Source organism: Melanaphis sacchari, unplaced genomic scaffold (genome assembly GCF_002803265.2).
Source record: "Melanaphis sacchari strain LSU unplaced genomic scaffold, SCAv2.0 Contig53_pilon_pilon, whole genome shotgun sequence".
Classification (NCBI taxonomy): domain Eukaryota; kingdom Metazoa; phylum Arthropoda; class Insecta; order Hemiptera; family Aphididae; genus Melanaphis; species Melanaphis sacchari.
The window spans coordinates 1,008,628-1,035,288 of NW_020271371.1; the positions used below are offsets into that span (position 1 = coordinate 1,008,628).

General features: G+C 24.2%; 1 protein-coding gene across 2 annotated transcripts in view; it reads right to left on the bottom strand.

Moving 5' to 3' along the window:
- Positions 1–26,661, bottom strand: part of LOC112599610 (glutamate receptor ionotropic, NMDA 2B) — a 265,062-nt gene that overhangs the window by 31,038 nt on the left and 207,363 nt on the right. Inside the window, exon 1 of one of the 2 annotated variants that reach the window (XM_025346583.1) lies at positions 19,827–20,369. The exons of the other annotated variant lie outside the window; for it this stretch is intronic. Within the exon in view, the coding sequence (XP_025202368.1) occupies positions 19,827–20,265 (439 nt within the window). The 5' untranslated portion in view covers positions 20,266–20,369. Of the gene's footprint in view, positions 1–19,826; positions 20,370–26,661 lie in introns of those variants that run through there. 2 annotated transcript variants of the gene reach the window in all.

Genomic DNA, 26,661 nt, shown 5'->3' on the forward strand with positions numbered 1-26,661 from the left:
ACGCTTGCGCTCGCGCGCGCGTGTGTCTGTGTGTTTGTTTGTCATGTAATCCTAACGCTAGGCTTCATGACACGAAGAAAAGCATGTTATTATCACTGCTGGCGAATCTTAGTCGATTTTCCGACGCATTAAACACATTTAAACGATGACAAAATGTGTAAAACGTGTTTTGGAATATAGTCTGTTGCGTATATTATACAGGGAACACGGAGTAAAGCTCTTTGTTTAATAATAGGTACGTATAATATATTATCTGGTAGACACCTACGTTATTACGTACAATAGGTAGGTATATCGTATACCCAGTCGAAAAGGGATTTATTATAAAAGCATTATATAAATATATATAAATACCTATACAAAAAAGTATAAGTACAATGGTATCCAAAATTGTAATTACGTCATTACGCCGACGTGAATAATTATGAGTGTGTGGTTTATTTTAAAACAACGCACCCGTTGATTTCGGGACATAGGTCGTGGTTAAAATTGAGTATGTTATTCAGATGATGAAAAAAATAAAAATTTATCACGGATAATGTACGAGCATTATCGCAAAAGGTTATTAAAAACTACCTTGTCGGGTTATAGGTATCGTAATCATCCGACGAGAGAAAATAGCGTAGAACACTAATTACTAATCCATTTTTTGTGGTTTCCAATTATATGCATACTTATGATGGTGTATTTGTGATTAAATTATAATTATTTGGTGAATGCATTCTAATCGCTTTAATTAACAACAATGCGTAACGCATTAAAACAGCATGGTATCTACTCAACATAGTCAAAACTTAAGCTGAATATATTATATCATATCGTTTTAGAAATATGTGAATATAGTACATATACTGAGTAGAACACTGAAATGTAAAATTTGGGGTTTTACATTCAAAACTTTCATCAAATTATAGAAATGTAAAAAAAAACTGGAAGATATAAATATGTTGTCAAGCGGATGGTCTCAAAAGGAACAATTTTATTTCACCACATGTATTATTCTTAGATATTTATGGAAAAAAAAAAATTAAAATATTATAAAACCGGGTATATTGGAACTCAATATGTTGTTAAAATACAGAAATATTTTTTATTTGTTTAATTTTTTAGTTAAATAATAAATATTTGTTTAAAAAAAAAAAAATATTTCATGGGTTTGTCTGAGTAAATAACAGTATGCTGACTATGAATACTTCTCGACCAATATCCTGACAAATCTTCAAAACGTATAGATCTATTTGACGTTTAAGTAAATAATAGACATTAATAATTAAACTAATAACTATTTACATAAATTGTTTTTATATTTATTATTTATTATTTATACAAACCTTAGTTCGTTGATTTTTAATTAAACGACCATTAATATCTTGCTGTGTTTGAGATACTCTTTAATTTTTCTATACAATTTTAGTTATTTTATATATATTGGTACCCGATTTTAAGTGGTTTTAAATTAGAAATTTTAATGATCTATCATGGAAATTATAGTAAAAGAACAATGCAACTAAAACTAAAATATTAATTTAATAGTTATAATCATATTATTATTAAATATAAACGTTCGTTCATGTTTTTTTATAATTCATTGTATAATAATAATTTTATTAACTTTAATTATATACCTATTATATGTTTGAATGATAATGAACTATAATACATAATTCGTATATTCAATAGGTACACATATATTTTTAGTGTTACATCTTATATATATATATATATATATATATATATATATCATAATAAAACAAATAACTGATATGAATATAACTTGACACTAAGTGGATTTTATAAAAAAAAAAAAATAAATTATGAATTTTTAAAAATTGTATTCGGTTTATATCGAAAAAAAAAATCACTTTTACTTAAGAGTTTTTCAATACAACAAAAATACTTCTTTTGTAAAGTATGCTATCTCATGAGTTACTTGAAATGGCATATTGAGTATCATTTCTCTATAACCGTACTAAGACTTTTATACGTCAGCTATTAAGATATTACAAAACATTTTATCAAATAACCAAGTATAATATTTATATATGCATTTTAAATATCAATATTTTTGAAACAGAAGTATTAAAATTAAAAAAATAATTATTGCCTTAATAATAATAGAGCTTAGTTTTTTATTGATCCGTTTTTTACATTTTTCATTTGATGCCATTATAGCGTTATATGAATTAATATTTTTGATAAATAATATGTACGTATATAAATATATAAATGAATAATTAAAATAAATAGAACAAATTTAAAATTATAATTTAAATAATATATTATTTATAGTAAGATACAAAAATAATTAAGATAGGTAGTTATAAAGAACATGAAAAAATAAATAGAAAGTATGGTCATTAGCATCATTCGTATCGGATCTATCATTTTCCAATCGGCACATTTCTTACACATATATTTATTGTTTTTTTTTCCACTTTAGAATAGTCAATATTTTTCATAGTCTATATCATGTATGTTTGTAATATCCAGGGCAACGATTTCTATGCCTTTACATGTTTTTTTTTATTTTTTTGTCCTTTAGTCCAAATTGATTAGCTGTTAGATATGTCTATGATTTAACTTATTCTCAATGAAATAGAACTTTTTTATTTTGCATATTTTTGCTTATTTTGAGCGTAATATGTATATAGGTTTTTGAAAATTAATAAGAAAATTCATTACGACGTATACTTAAGTTTAGATACGTAACTATGTAAGTTTATAATTAATAATTTCAGCAGTTTCATTAGTAGTACTATGTCCCAAGTTAGGTCAATTTTTTGAAGAATTTTCAACGAAGTTTTTAAAATAGATGATATAATGTTATATTGCATTACTTGTGATCAAACTGTGTCAGAAACAAAACGTTTTTAGGCATTATAATATTTAAATACCAGCAAGCATACAAAAAACATAATTTAAAAGCTAAATATAAACAACCATTCATCAAAAATACATTAGAAAACCAAAATAAACAAGCAACCTTTCCTCTAGATTTATGTCAAGTACAGTTAGAATTCGATATACCTTTATTGAAGCTAAATCATCCATCATTTAAGAATTTTTTTTAGAAAAATATACTGATAAATGTGTTTCTGACCACTCTAACATTCACAAAAGTGGCTTGATGTGACATGGTGGTTGGCCTCTTGTTCTGAGGTCAAGCATCGACCAGTGACGCTATCCCATGGATGGGTGACCACTTGGGTTTTTAGTAGTAACAAATCCTCACCACATATACATGTGGTCCAAAACTGTACCCTCCTCTCAACCCCACAGTAAAAAAAAAAAAATTACAGGCTAATAACCATTGCCATTGAAGCTTAAAAAATCTATAAATAAAAAAAAACGAATTCGCAAATTCGATACCTAGTTTATGAAAATACGATTTCTTGTTTTTGTACAGAAATTGGTGATGGTCGATTTGGGTTTCAATAAATGAGACAACAGATATTGACAGTCCGTATATATTATGTTCAATTTGATCTTTTTCGTCAATTGAATCATTATAATAAAACTCAATAAAAAGTACAAAACCATGTTGTAGATTAAAGAAATGAGGAAAAATGTGAGCATGTTGTGCGTATTGAACAAGTTATAATTACTTCTTTCTACATTTTTTCTATCGTAAAAAATATACGTAAAAATGTTTTACGATAAATGTATTAATACCGGTGAAGCCTAAGCTAAAAAATATAATCAAACTCCAAGTGAGTTTTGTAATTTGGACTTAAACAAACAAGATTTAATGAATATTATAATAGAACAAGCAATCAGTATTGGCGAAAGCTCAAAAATTATTTACCAGTTGTATAATATTTTTCCCTTAATTTTTCTATGTATATTAATTAAAATATTATACGTTGATTTAAAAACAATTATAATTTTTATGATTTAAGTATATTAGATATTACATTAGCTACTACTATTCAATTATATACATACATTCATATTATTATTAAGATAACTACATGACTAATGTAAAACGAATATTGTTTGTAAAATTAATTTCAAAAAAATAGATATCTATTAAAAAACATGTTCTACAGATATCATTAACTAAATTTTGTATACAACACAGTGTTGAGTACAAACAGCTTTTATCAAACATGTACCTTTTTGGCTAATTCATTGATTGTATTAAGAGATACACGTGTCAAGGTTTTTCTTTATCGTAATTTTTATTAAAGCTGAAATAAAACTTCTCAAAGTCGATAGCAATAAAAATTTACTTACTGCAAACAAATTTGAAATTTTTTTGGTAATTTATAATAATAATATAAATGTAAGAGTATTTAATTTAGTATCTAACATATTTAAATAATATTCATTATAATTTTTAAGTTAACGTATATTATTTTAATTAATATACAAGTATAAATCAAAGGAAAAATATTTCACATTGGTAAAAAATTTCGGAGTTTTACTAATTTTTATTGTTTATTCTAATCACCAAATCCATTTGTTAAAGATTGAGTTACAAAAAACATTTAGAGTTTGATCAAACTATATTGTGTAACGTAGGTTTTACCGACAGCAGTTTATGAAATTTTGGGTTTACCGGTAAATCCTAGATTTCACCTGTATTTGTACTTATATCGTTACATTTAATATATATTATTCTTGAAATAAATTTGTAGTATAACATAAAACCCGTTTATTGTAGTTTTAAATTTTATTTATTATTTTTTTTTTTTTAGTCTTAAATTTTAGTAAAATGTAGAATGTACATAAATTCATGTGAGGATAATTAAAAACATTTTGTGCATCTTATAAAATAATTAACAAGAAAGTAGTAACGTGTACTAATCTTTATCGACATCTGTTCTAATATAGCCTGAAATGAGTTTTACCAACTTTTAATGAATACATGTTTTGATTAAACATTTTAACTTTAGAGAAAAATAATTTAACTTTTTTTAAAAACGATCCATTGTTTATTCGACTATAATAATATGTAATGATTTCAGTTATAGTAGACTTGTATTAAAAATCAAAATTAAATATAAGTTAAAATATAGAATTATTTTTACAATATCTTTATAAAATAATAAAAATATAAATTTAATATTTGAAATATTACTAACGTGTAATGAACATTTAAAACATGTTTCATTTAAATCAGATTAATTCAAAATCTAATCATTCTTTAAATCGATTGGACTGTTCATTATTTAGATATAATAAGAATAATCAGTTATAAATAATAATTTTTAAATAATAATAATAAAAAAAAAATATTCTAGTGAAATTGATTAAACCAAATTATATATTATAGTACCATGCACAATAAATTATATACCTATTATAACAATTAGAAATATATAACTAAAAAAAAAGTTATTCAAACGTAGATTAATATTTTTTTGAGTTTTTGAAATTTTATTAAATTAAAATAGCTATTTTCACTAAATAAGTATATGAACTATGACTTTAAAATTATGTTTAAACACTTGCCTCATATCTATAATTTAAAACTAAAATTAACATGTTTCATGAAATCATATGTCTCACCTGACTAGAGTAAATGAGATGATAATTAATTATTATTATTATTATAAACTCTGTATTTAATTTAAATATTAATGTATTTGTATTTGATTTAATTGATTTGCATATTACATACACATTACATATTAAATTGTTCTATAGTTACAAGATAATGTATAGCCTGGTTTTGAAAACTGACGCGTTTGCATATAATTTAGGAAGTTGTATATGATTCGACATACGTATGCTCGTTTAAGGATACATCCATCTTATATTAGACATTTTTTCTCATATTTTATTGATTTTTCTCATTGATAATTAATAAGCAACTGTGTATGGTCAATTTATATTAGTTATAGGGATTTAGTATACTTTAAAGTGTACATACTGGCATAGTAGCACAATATTTTACTCGTATTCAATAATACTAAAATAATACTAATAATATTAATTAAGTGTATATCTCATTGAGCTGTAGCAATTTTATGTAGTAGGCGTATAAAAAACATGCAGAATATGTGTTCTTTTTTTCGTTTGACGAATATACAATAATTTTAAAAATATTTTAAAAACTTATGTTATACCTAATACTATAAATATTCTATTTATTTATGTGGTATTATAATATGAAATAATAAAATTATAAATTTTCTAGCCATTTATAATGAAGAATGTATGTCATTCTCAGGTTAATAAGTATTGTTTTATGTGTTGGTATTTTTTTTATTTTTTTATTTTTTTTTTATTTCGAGTACAAAACATATTATATAAAATAAAAATTACTCTAGTGAACATAAGTGTAAGTTTTTGTCATAAAGTCTTTCATCGGCCTTTATATTTTGACCCTCTTGTAAGTTTGAAATTTTTAAGGTAAATTTAATGTGAAATTATAAACAAATAAATTTAATTTTTACTCTAATATAGAATTTTAATGTATGAAGGAATATTATTTGTATTTAATGAAAAAAAAATAAATAAATAAATAACTTATCTAACTAAATAAAGTAATGTATAATAATATTACATACAACACAATATATTAATACATGTTAAATTAACTAAACAAACATTAATTTATACAAAAGCAATTTGTTTCGAAGTTAATGTTTTATATTTAATTTATGTTTATAAGATATAAATAAAGTATGATGTATTATGAGGTGCCTCATATTGTAAAGTCGAATTAATTATTTCATTTAAGCACCTTGTGTAAAAATACTATTAAATGCTTTGTATTTTAACATTAAATCGTCAAGGTATATATTTCCATACTAATTTGTTTTGATTGGACATCAAATATAGTAACATCATTTTTAATACTACTCAATAATTATACAAATTCCATATTAAATTTTTAATAAACTTTAAGCCCAAGGGTTTTCCCTATTGTTAAAATTAAATTTAGAAACTACAAACACTAAGTAGTGATAGATGATAATTTTAATTTAATTGGAAATATGAAATTAATTATAATATTGTCTTCATGAAAAACAATATTTTTCTAGGTTGATTTTAGAAATATAAAATATTATTTTTTACGTAGAACCTTAAATAAAATTAAATAAAAAAATTAAAATATAATTAATTAAACATTAAATTAAAAAAAAATAAAATATTATATTAACATGAAAAATTACGGCTTTTATTATTAATATTACATTGCATGTAAAAAATTAGTCTTATTTGAATAGGTATTTTATTATTATATTAAAAATTAGTTGTCTCAAATTCGCGTGTTTATTGTTGATTTGCATATTTTTTATTATTGTGTTAATCTTTTGTTATTATTTTGTGTAAAAGTATGATTACTTTTTAAAGAATTTAATTATTTTAAGAAAATTACTAATTAGTTAAATAAAACGACTATTATTGTAAATATTCAAAATAGTATATAAAAATTAGTTAAATATTTAAGGTGTTGAGCATAGTTATGAAAAATATATTAATTTAATGATGTGTGTTTTTTTTTCAGATTTTGGCAACTTAAATCTCTAAATCTGTCATAATATTTTATAAATTTTAGATGATTTTATTTTTACTAATAGTTGAAAATCAAACATATTGAACAAAGTAATATTTGCTCTTCTTTAAAAAAATTTGAAATACAATATACATATTACATTGTGTGATATTATTTGAATAAATAATAAATTAAAGTTATCTTAAATAGGTATAATAAAATAATAATGTTCCCTCGTAACTTATTCAATAGATATATTAAATTAAATAAATGATTGTAATACTATATGACAGATTAGTATAACTGATGTTAGTCAATTAAATAAAGCTTCTAATAAATATTAAAAAGTTATTTTAATATCAAATATTAATATGTAAGTAAGTGAGCTGTATATCTATATTCCCTGCCTATTATGATACAAAGTAAATACATTTAGACAAAATATTGGTCATACTTTTTAATATATATAAATAATAAATATATATTATGTATGATGTATAATATAAATCTTGAGGGAAATAAAATAATACATCACATACGATTAATATTTTATGGCTCACATTATTGAACCAAGTCTTAGTCGTACAATAGATAAAATTCATAAGCATGATATTAATAGTGTACCATTAAATTTTGTTGTTTTGGTATTTTAAAGTATATAATAGGTATGAGTGTGGTAAAAGAGCTGATATACATTGATATCTCCATAGGTTTTTTTTATGGTTTACGAGAAGAAGCAATGATAAATTTATACTTTTACGGTTTTAAATATACCATTTTTTAAATATTTTTTGAGAATAGAATATTATTGAGTTACAAAAATATTTTAAGATTGTATGCAATACATTTTATTTGAGTTTATCATAAATTTTAGGCAAAATAATTATCATTGTAAAAAAATATTGGTAAATAGAACTCTACATATTATGTACCTAGTACAGATGAATAAATATTTTCGACAAAATTAAAATATCACCTGAATATATTATTAATTTTAATAATAAACACCATTGATAATATTGTACAACACGATAATTAATCTAATCATTTTAATTACAAGACATCAATGTATGTATTTTTTATTAATATGCATATTGATCTCTTCAAAATATATTTTTCCAAAGTTACTTAGCAAAATATGCTTTCACCTTGAAATTACTTAAAATATAATTTTCTTGAGGTTGCCGATTAAAAATATATAGATTGATTGAATATTATATTTTTTGAGCTTCTATATAATTTTCGAGGAATTTGTGAAAAGTATGAAAAGAATATGTATAAAGACATATCAAACATTTCAAAAATAATCTCTAAGATGATTTTGTGCACAAAGCTATCCTCGTCTTTTGTAAATTTGCAAATATAGTGGACAACAGCATTATTGGAAAGTATGTATACATCAATCCACGTCTGATTTAGTAGCTTATTAAAATTTAAGATCAGAATTTTTTTTATTTTTACGTCATTGTGATATATTTGCATTTAAATTACTTCATGCGAAAATGATTTTCACTAAAGCTACATACCAGAACATTTTTTAATAATAATGTTGTTTATGATGTTTGAATGTATAAGAAAATATACAAGAAAATAATAAATGGTTTTCAGTGTCAAAAGATTTAAATGTATTTTACAGTTTTTTATACTATTTAAGTGAGTTTTTATTAAATAATTACATGCACACATAAATTAATAATCAAACATTCCGTTTATCATTATTTAAGATTATTATCAATGAAAACAAATTAATAAAAAAAGATAACTTTATTGTCACCTATTAAATTAATATTAAATACACAAATAATAAAACAGAAGGCATACATATATTACAATGTACCAGTTTTTTTTTTTTTTATTTTTTTTTATGAACGAAACCTAACCTTTGCTGCTAATTTTAATATATAGTAAAAATATTTAATTTTCGATAATTTTAATAATTACTTAACTTCTCTATTTTATTACATCTAGAGTATTTTATTTCAATAGAAACATAAACAGTGCCTTTTTCAGCGTACATTTATGTAGATATTAATAATATGGTACGTAGATTTACACAGTATGTAGGTGCGTGAGTAATTCTGAGTTAATTCAAGTTAGTTTTAATATCCATTAATTATTATTAATCTCTGTGAAATAAACAACAATATATTACACTAATTAATTTTAATAATAATGTATTACACTGCAAAACATCAAAATATTTTAATGCTATTTTTAAATAAAATATATTGTCGAATATTGTATATCTAATGAGTAGTCATAGAGATTTCTCTACACAATCACATGCTAATATACTATTTCTAAACGGTATGCTAAAAATATCACTGACATTTTCTATTATTCTCATAAAATTATTGAGAAATTGCAATTCCTTATAACATTTTTAAACTAACATCGTACCCAATTTACTACCTTAAGAATGAGCTATATTCAAATTTTTTTATTTGATGATCATTTTTTTTTTTCAAAACGTAATCACACAGAGTTAATGAAAAAAAAAATGAAGAAGAAGCTAAATAGTAAATGTAAACCATATCGTTTTCTCGAATATGAAATGATTATTTTGTGTAACAAAAATGTTTTTATACAATATTATATTATATTCTACAATATAAAAAATATATTGTTGAAAACTTTTCTTTTTTTTTTTTTATGTCGATACATTTAGAGTTTATATTATTGAGATATCAGAGTTCGTTTTAACATAAAATCATTTTTATTAAATATAATATTTGATTTTTTTGTACATAACACAATTAAGAGTTACAGATATTTGGTAACATTTATAGAAATTTTCGCAATATCACATCATATTTATAAAAATCTCATTGATATGACATTTATTGTCTATTCTGTTAAGTATAATAAAATTATTTTATATTGAATCATAAGTCATAACATGTATAAATGCCATATGTACAAATAAAATATATATTGAAAAATCAAACACTCAAACATTTACTTTGATCATTTTCGTAAATAATTTCTATTTAAAAAATATAATTATGAAAATAAATAATGTCATGCCGATAGTTCGTATGATACAATTTTTAAAGTGTTGACTATAGAATATAGATAAAATAATTATTAATTTCTTATGCGATAGCGTTTTATTAATCTTAATAAATTTATACTGAAATATGCATCACGTTATACAATAATTAAAATATATTGTACTAAACCAATAAATCATATTAATGCGTTTATTTTAGAACTCAATCTGTTATGATATTAACTATATTCTTTATTATTTTATAATTAACGGACTTAAGAATTACGTATAATATTGAATTAAATCTAACGTTGATGTTTTTTAATTTTCAAAAATAGCTTATTCTTATAACGCATCTATGTGTATTATTTAAATTGTTTGTAATTAATAGTATGATATAGAATATAATGACATGTATTATTGTATTTATTGTAATACTCGTATTAAATTCAATATTAAACATTTAGAAATAACAATAACAATTTTTAAACAAATAATGTTCAAATTACATTAAAAATCTAACGGAAATATGGAAATGCGGAAATGTATTTAAGGTGAAGACTAATATTATTCAGTCTGAGATGAATGTTTTTTATTCATATTATAACTAGATGAATTTCAGATATATATATATATATATATATTTTTTTTTTTTTACTATCAAAGTTTATATTGTTATTGATACTTAAGTTTGTGTGTGACGAAGTTGTAAATTATCCTTGTTGACAATTGTGAGTGTAATAAGAATAATAACCATCAGGATAAATTTTTTTAAATACAAGTTAGATATAAAGTTTTATTACCTAATTATAAATTTTTAGTTTTTAGTATTCAAAATTTTAATCGTATTACTAATCTCTAAGACATCAATATTAGCTTCATGTAAATTTTATTAAAATATTGCTCAAGCCAAAGTATATGGTTAGTATACTTAATAGAATAATTATTACATTTGGGAATAATTGTAAACTTAGTAAATTATTATTCAACGTTCAGATAAGGAAAACAAACAAAAAAAAAAAAAGTCTTAGTATTAATCAGAATACAAGAACTTTGCAAATGTTTGCTTATAGTGGGAGAAAAACAGATGGTTTGATTTTGGTTATAATACTGTATGACAAAATATAAATTTTAACGAGAATAAATATGTTTTCCGGGTGATATAATTTTAATTGCTTAAAATTGTATTATGTTGATTAAATAATAAAATGTAGATTATAAAAAAATATTAAATGTGATTAATGTACTCTCATTAGTTATGGATACGGTTTACATACATTATTAATCAAATGCAATCGAAATATAAATACATAATATTTTGTTAATTATATATTTTACATAATCACACACCAAAACCGATATGTTTATGTTCTATTTCCTGGTTATAATTTATTACATTAATTCAGTTATACTTTGATAAATTTAGGGACTACGTTTATTTTATTTTGTTTACTATCTGTTATTAAATTAAAGCCTTTGTAGGTTATTAACTATAAATTATTGTTGTATTGTATAACTATTACAGCTTTAATTTTTTAGTTCAATTTTATTTGATTGTCCTTTATTTTATTCAACTACCCATTCTATTTTATTTAAATTATATATTTTATAACTGATTCATTCAGATATATAAGACGTATATATTAAACTCTCCTAAACTTATTATTGCAATCACAATACATGGTATAAATTAATTCAATCATCTGTTAATTTAAATTTACCTAATCTATTTTCCACTGGCATTAAAAGCATTTATTGCTATTAAAATACAACTAATGAATACGATAAGAAAAACACCATGTAAGTATTTTACTATATTACATTGAATCATTAGTCACGTTTGTGTTTATATACAAAAATTATTATTCATTTAGAACATCATTACTGTAATGTTCACTGTTTATGCGATGAAAATTCGTGTTATAAAGTGCACTATAGACTTTCATCCCTGTATTATAAACAAGAAAAATCCGTTTTGGACCTTGGAAAATTATTAAAAGCCCAAAAATACTCTTACCTGAGAGTCTAGTCGCATTTTTCTCTCAAAAAGTGATCTTTAATTTTAAATTAAAATACTTAAAATATTCGTTTCACTATCTTTCATTGTTCTGTATAGATTCATGTATATAAATGAAGCTTTTATTTTTATTATTTAATCTCCATTTTAATATTGTCATTCGTAAACTTTAAGCTCCAGTTATTTCATTTTGGACAACGGACCCACATTACTTTTGTAATATACAATAATACTCACATACACACAAGATTATCAACAAATCGCAGATAGTATACATTTACATTTGAAAAAAATATAAATTAATTAATAATTTCAAATATGTACGAACCAAAAGTGTTTAGTTATTTTTTTTCTGATGTTAATTACGTAATACAGTGCTTTTATTTTACACTTAAAAATTAATTCTTAATTTGAAACTGAAATATTTTTTCTTTTAATGGACCACAAATTTATTGTTGTAAAACGGCAATAAAAACCACAATTTTTAGTAAATTTTTAATAGTAAAAGTAAAGTCATTTTTATTACTTGGCTATAAATATCATATCAAGACTGAGTGAAATTATAAATCATTAATTTGTATACTAAGTGAAGTTCTTTTCAGAGAATGTAAGACAAATCATTTTATATACATTATATGTATATTTTAAATATTAATTAAATTGAATTTTAAAATATTAACTAAATATTTGAAAATATATTGATGACAAAATAAATGTTATTTATACATTTTATTAATATTTGAATATAATATGCATTTTAAAAGTATGTAAAGAATATATTAAATAATTTGTTATTGATAATATAATTGTATTTTTTACAAAAATAATTATTACTTTTATATGAATTCTGCATTGATATATTTTATATCAATTAGAAATAATATTTTAGGAATATAATTTTAAAAAAAATAAAAATTATTTCTCTGTAAAAAAATATAAAATGATCAGAATTTTTTTTTTTAAGTCTTACATTCAAGTGGTTTTAATGATAAGAAACATTTTTATTGTCAACGATTTGTTATAAACAATTAAAAAATGGTTGTATCACATTGACATCCCTACAATATTATATTTTTTGTTTTAAAAAAAAATCTTTTTGCAAGAAAAATCTTAAGAGTACTCTACAATTATTACGCCATACTTTGTGATCCGTGTATAAAAGATTGGTAATTGAGGAGAACGAAGAAGGAAGTTACCTGCAGAACAAAATTTACAAAATTTGGGGCACTAAAATATACTAATCAAGTTGAATGTTACTTCATAAATAATCTTTGAAAAACATTATTCTAAGACATATGAAATTCGATTTCTAGACATTCGTTTTGGTATTCATATTGTATTCAAAAAGACATAGTTTTACAATAGAAAATAATTTGAAAAATTAACATTGTGATTTAGCATAATTAGCTTCTTAACCTCTTAGTAAAGTTATATATACATTTAATAATTTCAAGTTAAAATTATTAATTAATAATAAATTACTAAAATTTAAAAACATATTTATTTATTAGTTTGAACAGATTGGTTATAGTCGACGTGTGTAATATCATTACAATAGTATATACTTTACTTTTATCAATCGATGATGACTGTTTAAATAATCATTTAATTTCACGCGTTTTTTTTTTTTTTAATTTAAATATAATTAGAATAAAAAATATTTAATTATTATTAAGCTATGTATTTCCTACAGTAAAATATAGTAACCTCGAGTTATCATCTTAACATTCCAACTATTTGCATACTTAATTAAGTGGTTTTAGGGACAATTTAATAATTATAGGTAGGTACACGAACGTATTATAACGAACGTAATTAGTTTGCTTCCCAGAAAGCCGTTTGACATTATATGTGACATTAAATATGCCCTAATTTCTTTAGAATTTAGCATACCTAAAAGATTAATTGGATACGCCACACGATTTATATGAATATACGTGATTCAATCACAAATCATTTTAAACATGTTTAAATAATTTGTATAAAGTACCTAAAATAAATAAAATCGATGTATTAACTAATGTGTGTGCGTTGTTAAATTATGGTGTTTAAATATATAAAATAAAGTAAAAAACCTATCATAAATAATAAGAAAATTAGATAAACAATATGTTGATTATAGTTTTATTTCATAACAGTACCATCTTCTATAATATATTTCATCTAATCTAATCACTTAATTAAATTAATAATATCGTGATTGAATATGTTTATCTAATTCAACGTCACTATAAACAATGTTAGCATAAAATAATAGGTACATATATCATTCCTTTAAAAATTATTTATAAAAATAAACGTTAGAATAAATCGTTATCAATCGGATATTGTATTTTACATACAAACAATTATTGAAATTCACTGTTTAGTATAAATCGTATCATGTTTAGATTATATACAAGGTTTAATACTGTTTAACAAAGTTTTCACATTATAGTGACAAGAAAATATAGATTAGCAGAATTTGACCATTGTTTACGGCCAACTTGTTAAAATTTATGATCATTTCACTAGTAAGCATTAACTATTTGTGATTATTTTAATAGCATAACCTAACGATTTTGTTAGATACAAATAAAGATGAAACTCTAAGATAGCTGTTTGTATTTAATAAGTGATTTTAAATGAAAAATGTTTGTAGGTAGAATGCAACATTAATGTATACTATACATATAATTAATTATTATACATTACCACAGTAATAATATTAATAACTTAATATTAATTAATTCTTAAAAAAAAAAATATAATAATTTGCACACTAGGAAATAGCCCGATTATAAAATAATTATGTAATAAAAAAATGATATTTTATCAAAATATTTTATTGAAATAAAATTATAAAAAACAGTTACTTACTTTAATTTTAAATCACCGATATTTTAATGTTATTGATTCTGAACGGAGCAATGAATGTGTTGTTTTTACAATGATATGTTTTTTTTGTTTATGAGTACACAAAAAATAGACAATAAAATGCTTTGATTTTCCAAAATGGGGGACTGTGAGAAACTTTTTTTTAGTTTTTTTTTTTTTTTTTTAAATGACAATTAAAAATTATTTGCTAAACATAAATTATCATAAATATTATTTAGTTATATAATAAATCTATTTTTGTTGTTTCACAGTATTTATAAAAAGATAAAATTAAATTTCGAATTATATAAATTTATATAATATCATGGTATTTTAATAATTAGGAAAAATAAATGGTAAGAATACCATAATAAAATACATTTTTGATTATAAAGACACATTAAACGTTTTAGTAGACAAATGTGTATAATACTATTTAAGACATAATTTATAAGTATTTATAATTTATATTTCTATGTATATTGATTTATTAAAATACTGACAATATTTATTATCAATTTGTTTTAAAGCTTTTCATAATTTATTTGAATTAAAAAAATTACAATCATGGGACACAAAAATTAAACAACTGATGAATTAAAAATATAATTCAATAATCTAAGTTATTTATCACTATTTGATAATTGTGTTTGTATAATAAACTTGTAAGTTTTGATGATCTGTCTAGTCACAATTATATAGCTTTAGTTATTTAACTAAATTTCAATGTCTAACGTTACTTTACCATGCCAATTATTTGGAATGAATTCCGTAGGAGTTTCTCAATAAATTGACTTACATTTTATGTGTGGTTTGTTGTGATTGGCTATATCAGAGAGCTAAAGTTTATCAAAGCTCAAATTTATAGCTTTTTCTGTAAAGATTTTACGAAGACTTCAAACTAAAAGTTAAATAAATTATATCATTGCAAGATTTGATGTTTAAATTATTCGCTACACTATCGACAGCATAATATAATACATTTAAAAGTATGAAGATAAGTAATTGCATTATACTTCATATTAATTTTGAAAAGGATGAACGATAAAAGTATTGGTATTATAATGATACATATATGCCTTTTGCATTGTTTTTGTCATCATTCATTGTATCTTTTAAACAGTTTTATGTTTTCAATTATTAATTTAGAATGACTTTATGGCAGTGAGTTAGATATTATTTTAATATATTTATAATTAATTTTATCTTTTTAAAGTTTATACTACCTATGATATTATTTACACTATAACAAAAATGTACTTTGGTGTAGACTTATAAGTTAATAACTATAACATATTATATTATGATACTGTGATGTTTTCAACAAAAATTAATTTAATCTATTGTATTATTAATTTTAATATATCTATATAAATTAAATACTAACAATAAAATAAATAAATTGTTAAGTAAATACAATTTTTCGAAAAAAAAAATTATATTAACCTATAGTAATAATTCTAAAAGTAAAATAAATGGCTTTAATAACTATATCAAAAAACACATCACCAAAAATACTTAGTGGACAAGCTAAAAGATCTTTTCCGCTAAGAATCGTTTTTTGTATACAATGATAAATCATTAAATTAAAATTTAACACAACGGTAATGATTCTCTCGGTATCTAATGTACTGTATAGTGGATCTATTTGTCTACCTTCTTTTTTAAAGTTTATTAAAAGACTTTCCTAAAAATATAAAGTTATGTTGTTATTATAATTGAAACTTTTTACTACAATATTTATTTCTAAGAACAATTGAATAACATAACTATTCTAGCTAGATATAAAATAATTGATTGTAATGTATATTATTATGAAGATTCATTATACATATTTTCATAAATAAGTAGGTATAATACACTGTTTATATATATATATATATACATAGTATGGATAATTTTAATATCAAGTTTCTTATTACTTTAAGAAAAATATAATTTATATATATATATTTTGATTTAAATGTTTATATTATGGTATTTAAAATATGTTTTTGTATTGGTTTAATCGATAGATATTAACAATTTAAGAATAAACATATCAATAATACTTCAAGTTTTGTTTAAATTATTTATAGATACTATAAAATGTTGTAACATTATATTACAAATTGTAATATGTATTCATTTAAAGCACAATTATACACGAAAAGCAAATTGATATCTCATTAATTTAAAATTAGCTAGGTCAAAATGTATTATTTATTTATTTTATTGTTAAAAAAAAAAAAAAAAAAAGTTGGCAATACAATGTAATAACAATTATTAAAATTAATGAGATAGAAGAGTAATTTTATCAACTTGTATTCGTTTCACATTCAAGTATTCTATTTTATACTATTACAGTTAAATGTAATCACTTTTCAATAAACACGCAATGTATTGCAGTGCCCAAGTAAATATTTTTCATATTTCTATGGTAGTAATAATATTGACGTACTAATCAATTATAATTTTTCATTATCACACACTGAAAGAAACAAACTATGGCTATATTTTATTCAAATAATTGTATTAATTGTCGTTTTGATATTTATAAAAATGGCATCCTTTTTTCTACTTTTTATATTAACTGAAAAACATTTCAACCTTTTATACATAACTGCTGTGGACTTTAGGGTAAATTAGCGTAAGATTACATTTTAAATACTGATATATTTATATATTATATATATATATAAAGAAATTTATCCACAATTATTTTGAAATTAAATTGTTTAATATTTGTTGTGGTATAAAAAAAATAAAACGCTAATATGTTTCTAAATAAAAAATATTGTTTTCATCCCATAAGTAATTCTTAATATATATATTATATAAGTGTGTGTGTGTGTGTGTGTGTGTGTGTATATCACTATCTAATGGCTAATAGCCTGCTACTGATGATAAATTACAGTGATATTATATTAGTACGTCACGTTAATAATCAGGCATCAGAAAATTCGAACCGTGTGTGCGCAACAATTAAATTACATATTATAATATTTGCATTAGTTTCTGCACCCATCACGCTTATAATTCACCCCTATTGAAACACCGCTAATACACTAACAAACAGATACATCTGTTTCAAATATTTCAAACAGTCGCTTATAATTAATAATGATATGGTTTAGACAAATTGTATATTAAAAATAAAGCACGAGTGGGTGAGCTATATACACGAGAGAACACAAAACATAACAGTTTATCCAAACATATAAGCATACACACGTCCACGTAAATATTATGTAATATTAAAATATCTATTCAAAGCTTGTTATTCCTGGGTTAAGGACTTACAATTTCCCATCGGACCGGAAAAAGGGCGTATTAAGTATAACGCGGTGGCTATAATATAATTTAGATGTATAATATTTCGTGTTTGATTGTATTTACGTGCACAGTGTCTCGCAGTATTAATATTGTAATTTCCATCAACATTACTAGACACTTACTTAATAAGCATGGCAGCAACAAGACTACATATACTGCACATCAAACGGCGGTTGTAAATTAGGTAAACTTGCGTTCCCGTTGTAACCAGAGATGGTGGTGGAGACGGATGTCCTGAGCGGATTGTGACATCGAGAGTACGTTGCGAATACGATTTCGTATGTGAAATGCGAGTCAGCACTTAACGGAAGATCGCTGCACAGTATTTTTTATATACGTATGACTACACGATGGCCTAAATCTATAAGTACTAGATCGACGTGCAATCGTATAAATGTAAAAGTACGATTGTGATTAGAGAAGTGATGGATCTAAGACCTAAACCAGCGTATGTCATCTTAATAACATAATATATTAAAATTTTCTAAATGCAATATACCTACAATTCGATATATTTTTATTAGTTCAAGTATTTTAATTTGAATATCCATGTATAATAATATTATGTATTCAAGTCAAACTGATTATAGTAGAGTAGCAGATCACTGAAAGAGTTAATGTTGTTATAGAGAGGCGAGTTTCATAGTTACACGTACATGGTAAAATTTTCCACTAAGAAATCAATCATACATTTTTACCACTCAAAATGTTATGGTAAATTCCTTTAAGTAATTAATTCTAGTTTTTGAGACATGTAATTAATTTATCAATGTATTGTTATCATGCAGCTAGCACAAACGGTCAACTGCATTTATACCAAAATTATCACTATACTCGTATGGTCGACTGTTACCAATTACTATCCATGTATTAATATCATTACTTTTTATTATACTTCGAAATTGCCGACAACAGTTTTTACATTTTCTATTGCAATCGCATGTACCGACAAAGAAGAGTATATAGGTATTCGTATAGTGTCATTCGTACCAATTCATTGCGGACGAATTTATTTTTGAAAAAGTATAAAACACGTTAATACAGAATAATACGAGCACGTAGTAAAAACAATTCGAAGACTCCCCCCCCCCCAGACGCACACACACACACACACACACATTGAAAACAAACTCGATCGTCTTAATCGCGGGACTATAATAGTATCGCGGCGACGTTAACAATTCAATCGGACCAACCTGTGGGACTAGGAGTCAGCGGCATCATCTGCGACCTGACGTTCCGCTCATCAAAGTCGTAGATCTTGCTGAAGTTCGTCGTGCGGTTCTTCTTGTACGCCTTGTTGATGGCTTGTATGGCGTCTTGTATGGCGCGCAAGTAACCGCGCACCCCGAAACTGGTCTTGGGCATCAGCATTGCCACGTTCAGGTCCATCTCGGGCCGTCTGCGAGACGGCCGGAAGCCACCGCCGCCGCCGAGCCCGATGCCCACGCCCTTGTGCTTCCAACGACCACCGCCGACCGCCACACCGCCGTCCTTTTGGCCGCCGCCGGGTCCGACTGCCGAGGCGTCTGCCCGGCCGGCGGACGGCCACCGCGACGACGGCGGATACCGGCCGCAGCAGCACACCAGCAAGAGGAGGGCGACGGCCGCACGGGACCACGGCGACCACCGCATGTACGCTTGTACGGGTGGCGTGAATGACACGCGAACGCGCGACGGCGTACGCCACGAGACACGGCCGACCACGTGTGGTCGCGTTACGATCGTGTGGTGCGATGCTCGCGCGTGACTAGCTACTGGACCCGGGGTGGAAAACGAGAGCCAAGCGATTTCAGCACCTTTCTCAAGCCGTCGCCTTGACAACCGTAGGCGGACGTGGCGGTGGCGGCGCGGCGGCTGCTACTGCTGCTGTTGTTCCGATCGAGTCCCATTGCCGTCGCCGCTCTACCGCCGTCGAATTTGGAGTGCGTTCTGAGCTCCTGCAGCGGCGGCGGCGGCGTTTGGTACGGGTCGGGGTTAGGCGGCCGACGTTTGAAATAGCTGCCTCCGCCGGACGGGGTATTTCCGTCGGTGGAAAGACGCACCCTACAATGCCGCCCGAACCGGATGTGTACATTCCGTGCATCAGCTCTCAGCCATCGCACCCCCTCTGAACACACTATCGACACCGCTGTCAATTATTACTCTGCGGGTCGACTGTTCGAGTGACTGTCGTCGAGTTCGTCATTATATATACCTACCTCGTTCCGCCCCCGTACACACACTCACACATGCCCACACATACCAACACACACGTACGCACGCATAGGCATACTCGCACATGTACGACCCAATTGCTTGTTATACGTTCCACAATGTGTGTGTGTGTGTGTGTGTGTTTATTGTCGTGTCGTGTTGTATTTTTTTTTCCTTTTTCCATTCACCCTTATCACTATTATCCGTTGTTTATATTATATATTATACTCCGTCAAATTGATATGAATTTGTATTTCGTTTCGCGTGACAAAGGTGTCTCGTGCGTTTACAGTGAACCGTGACGATTGATGCGAAGATACTGTTATTATTCAATTGTACGAACACTTGATTGCGAGTTTATTGTATTTTCCGCGTGCACTCAAAACGCTCTAGACTTTGATTTGTTTGTATTCGTGGTATTTAAAGATAAATAAAAATTACGAACCTTTGGATTCACGCCAGGTGATGGGCGTTGAATTCCGGACGAAGCGGGTCGACTTCTCACACTAAACAAATAATTTTTCATTCCCCGGGATGGTCCATATTTAATTTAAGTATTGTTTACCTGGATAAACGGTCTATATGACCTCTCGATTTTGATAATTTATGCTTTGAAATATACCCTGAGCGCAATTAATATTGATGAAGAGATACGTATATTAAAACAATAAATAAAATTTGAAAGTAAAATTAATTATAATGCATACTTTAAACTAGGAATATTATACCACAAGATTGTATATATAGTTAGACTGTATAAGCTGTGGAACATTTTTAAAATTTAAATCGTTGAGCTTAAAATATCTTAAGAATGCATTAGCTTCAACATAGTTTATTAAAAACCAGAAACTTATTTTTAAGTTATAATAATTATGATTAAAAGGTAATATTTTTCAAAAGGACACTTACGATTATTATGTATACGTGTCTTATATAATAACTAAGGACATTAAAGTTATATGAATACAGAAGAGTGGTAAGTATGATAAGTACTGAAAACTGAATCTACATAAAGCGGACTTCAGTTTCATACGGAAACACTCGGGTGATTATAATTTAGCCGTGACACTCACTTTAAACATAACGTCATCACTATTTATAAGTATAAAAGTGTAAATAAATTCACTATACCGAGAAAAATGCAATTTTAAACAATTATGAACTCAATATCTATTGTTGATGTAAATGTTTTAAGGATATAGATAGTAAAAAAAAAAAGCACAATATTGTTACCTGTTCTTAAAATAGTTCACATTAACATACATATTTCACAACTGAACGTAATTAAAGAAGTGTAAATAAACTACTATAAGCTTGCAGTAAATTTAATACTACTTTGATATAATTTAAATAGGTATAGTAAATATTAGCAACATTTTGTTGAATGATAGTCCATTGTTTGAGACTTAAGTTGAACTAACAATGCAACAATATCGAATACCAATTTTAGGAATTCGTTTTAAATTAATAAATTTATATATATATCATTGATTTTAAAATAAAAGTATTCACTCATATTCATTTAAGTTTTATACAATAAATGCGTATATTTAACAAAATAAATTAATATCAATTAATTCATAAATTCAATATAAATTAATATTTGTTTCTAATAAATAATATAGGTAGTAAATATTACATTAAATATATAGTATAGTTTAAAAAATATATTATGTATATTCACATAATATAAATTGTAGTTTAATATTCCAAAATTATAATAAAGTGTTTAAATGTGAAAATCCATTTAATTTATATTAACATTCATGAAAAATTGAATTCATTTACATTCACCATTCATATTTAATGAATGTATTGAATGCATTAAGTAGATTAATTGACTAATAATAAATTTATTCTTTCCCAACACTAAAAATATTGAAATTTTTAAAAACAAACAAGAAATAATAAGCTATCATGCCTAAGATAACATTATTTAAAAAATATATATTCATTTTTATTTTAAAATCTGAGTTTTCTGACAAGGTAATAAAAATGAACATTTTTATTTTTCTTTAAACCAAATAAAATATTATTTAAAGGAAAGATAACTCTTTTCTGTCAATTAATTTAATAATATTCTTTATTACAAATATATTCTCAATTACTAATTATTTAAATATTATTTATTTGTTTATTTTATTAAGATATGAATTTCAAATTGCTAAATTCGTCTTTTATTTTTCTAAAAATTTAAATTAAAAAAAAATAAAAACATTTAACTATGTAAGCCGCATTTGAAAAGATTCCTGTTATTTAAAAAAAAAAAAAAAAATTATTTTGAAAGTCATAGTATAAATTTAGATTTATGATATCAGTAGAATAAAATTGAGCACATATAAATTATAATTAAAAATGTTACTTAAGTTTTATTTCCAAGAATTTTATAATGAATAAAAAACATATATATTAGTGTTGATCAACATGTCAATCATAGTTTTTACAATAATTTTAATTATTAAAACGGTAAATAGGTTATTTAAATACCTATTTAAGTTGAATTACATTAAATAAAACTACTAAATAATAAAATATAATAATAACGGTTTCTATTCACAATAGTCTATACCATATATTTCTATGTCATTATATTTATTTGAAAACTGTATAGTAAAATAAATATTTTATGGTTGAAAAGAATACGATAAAAATGAAAATGTTTTTGAAACTACTTTATTGGATAGAAAAAGTGTTAAAGAAATATAATATTGTCAATGCAATAATACTTTCAACCATTTTTTATAGGATTATAGGATTAAAGTTTTAAAAATAATTGAAAATATGTAAATTAATGAAACTATTGAAATTTAATGACGATTTTCAACATCTAATTTATTGAATATTTATTAGTTATTACGCGATCTAATAATTTAATAACATTTAAATTGGTTATTTATTGTAATTATCTTTCTATTTAATTATATAAACATTTTTTTAAACTCATAATTATTTGCTGCATTTAATATACTTCACTAATATAATAAATTCAACATTTTCAAACTTATTTTAAGTTATAACCAGTTTAAAAAGTATTCGTAATTATTCAAAAAATGTCTGTCTTATTAATTACTATTACTAAAAAAAAAAAAAATAGATAAAAAAAAATATTTGATATATTTTTCTCATACTATTAGTTGCAATAATATTTAATATTATTTAATTTTATCCCAATAATCCTATCAGTAACTTTTGATAAATTATACTTGTCTAATATTTACATGGCTTAATTTAAAATTTCGTTCAAAAATCTAATAATTATTTCGTTAAATTTGCACACATATTATTATAGATATTGAGTACAGTTTAGAAACTCAACGTAATTCAAAATATATGTCTTATGATAAAAAAAAATATGATTATATTAGAATAATATAACACTACTAATTTATTAATACGAATTAACAGTTTAGATATTATTTGCTATATAACAAAAGTACATAAAATATAATATTTACATTATAATTGTTATGATATTATTATTTTTTTTTTACCCATCTGAAATTGTTTGTGTAAAAACATTAATGTAATATTTATTAGTATCTGCTTATACTGAAGCATCACAAAACTAAATTTTCATCAAAATATACTAATACTTCAGAGGCTTAGACCTTAATTTATTAATTTACGCATCTATTTGATTTTTTTCCCCACTACTTAACTTGCCGAATTACAGTCATTGAGAAGAACGATAATTCTTATCTACGGCGGGGATTTACAACATTTCCTGTATAGGCATGGTACGTAAGTCAAATAAACCTATTTGTTGTTGGCTTTTTGGAACATTTGGTTGAATTTTTTATGAACATTTTTATATATACCTAGTTAATCTCTATCAATGGTAGCTGTGATTTATTTATTTGAATTTATTTTTTTTTACACGCGAATAATATTTTGATAAACGTATTTATGTTTGTATGTATATTATATATTTTTTTTTAATTCATCACGTCATTCACAGATTACATAATATGGTTTGGAATTGCATATAATATTATAACAATAGAGCGCGAAACGTCCCATTTTTCAACTAACAACTTTCAATTGTATTGGTGAAAATTCTGAAGTTTGGTGAAGCCCCGAGTCGATAATATTTAACGAACCGTGTTACAGGTATTCCCTTAACTATGTGTAAATATCATATATTGAAACCGTAACAAAAAGAAAGTTAAATTTTTTTTTTAGTATTAATCGGTATGCACATTTTAAATATGCAAAAATAAGTCACATTTTGTCATAAAATGTCGTGAGTTGTGGTGTTCTGAATATTTTAATATTTTATTTTCGTTTCAATTAGTATTTGAACGAAACAAAGTTCAATGCGATTTTATCGAAATTACATTATTCAAATAATTTATTTGAAGGCGTAACATAAATTAAATAAAGTATACTTGTACAGTTTTAGTCGTGTTGTTTGATTAGTTACATGAAGAAGACCTTTTATTTTATGGCTAAATATTTAAAAGTTAACTGCTCGTTTTTATAATTTGTTTTATATATGGTGAATAAATGAAAAATTCTCATAATACCTAGAACCTATTAAAATATTATAATCTCATACTTAATCTTTACACATTCATTTATAAATTATGAACTATAATATATGTAATTTTTAATAGAAAAAAAAAACAATAATATATTTTAAAGGTAAAAACTAGAATTAAAGGTACCTACTTAAAATATTATAGGTATTCAAATTTCAAAGTTATTATTATTATTATTATTATTTATTTTTTTAACTTTATTTTTATACTAAAGCGAGTGATAAATAAATATACTATGTTAAAGAAGCATTGAGTAATAAAACTAAAAATTAACTTCTATTTCCAAGTCCTAGCACTTCGGTTTCACTTGAAAACATATTCTTCAAGTTCAAATTTAGTTTTATTTTGTTAAAATATATAAGTATTACGTAGTTAATATTAGCTTTAAAGGAAATTGTTACTGAAAATTTGGTCTTTATAATCATCTGTGTATATAATTTTGCATGACTTTTAAAATGTTAATAAAATATTTTCTTTACAAGTTTATCACATTATTATACATATAATTATTGCAAAGTATTATTCTTGAAATGTCAAACAAAATCAAAATTAGTATGTTATTCATATATATTGGCTAGATCATGAAGTTTTAACAGCGTTGTAATTGTAAATCTTATCCTGAGAACTAGATCGATATTTTCGAATTCATTCTACGGAAATGTACAGGTGACTTCGAAGGAAATAAATACTTAGTGAGATATCAATATCTTAAGTTGATAGAGTACAGAATAAAATTTTGTAAAATAATACTATTTTGAAATACAAACAAAAATGATTTTGCTCTAAATCTAAAATTATTGTCTTATTAAAGATTTGATGATAATTATAAAAATAAATTGAAGCAGATATAAACGGTTATTTATCAACGAATCAAAATAGTTATTTTAAATTTTAAATCAGTTAAAAATTAAAATATATATTTATACAATCATAAAAAAAAAAATCCTAAAAAAGTCTTTAAGTTACCTATTTATTAGTCATAGAAATTTTAAGTTGAATACCTAATTAACATTACATTATTTGAATATCTAATTGATTAAATTTTTATTCGAGGCAATTTCAAAATAAATGAATAAAATAATCTAAAAATTATTTAAAATTTAAAATGTCTTCAGATAATTCATAAAAAATTAAAGTAGATTTAATATGTTAAAAAGTTTTTACAGCATATTTTAAAATTTTTAACTTATGTAAATGTTGTGTAAATTAATCTCCTTTTATACCTTATTATTTTATAGTAAATGTTTAATAATATGTATAGTGAACACTTTTAAATATTGGATCAAATGTATAT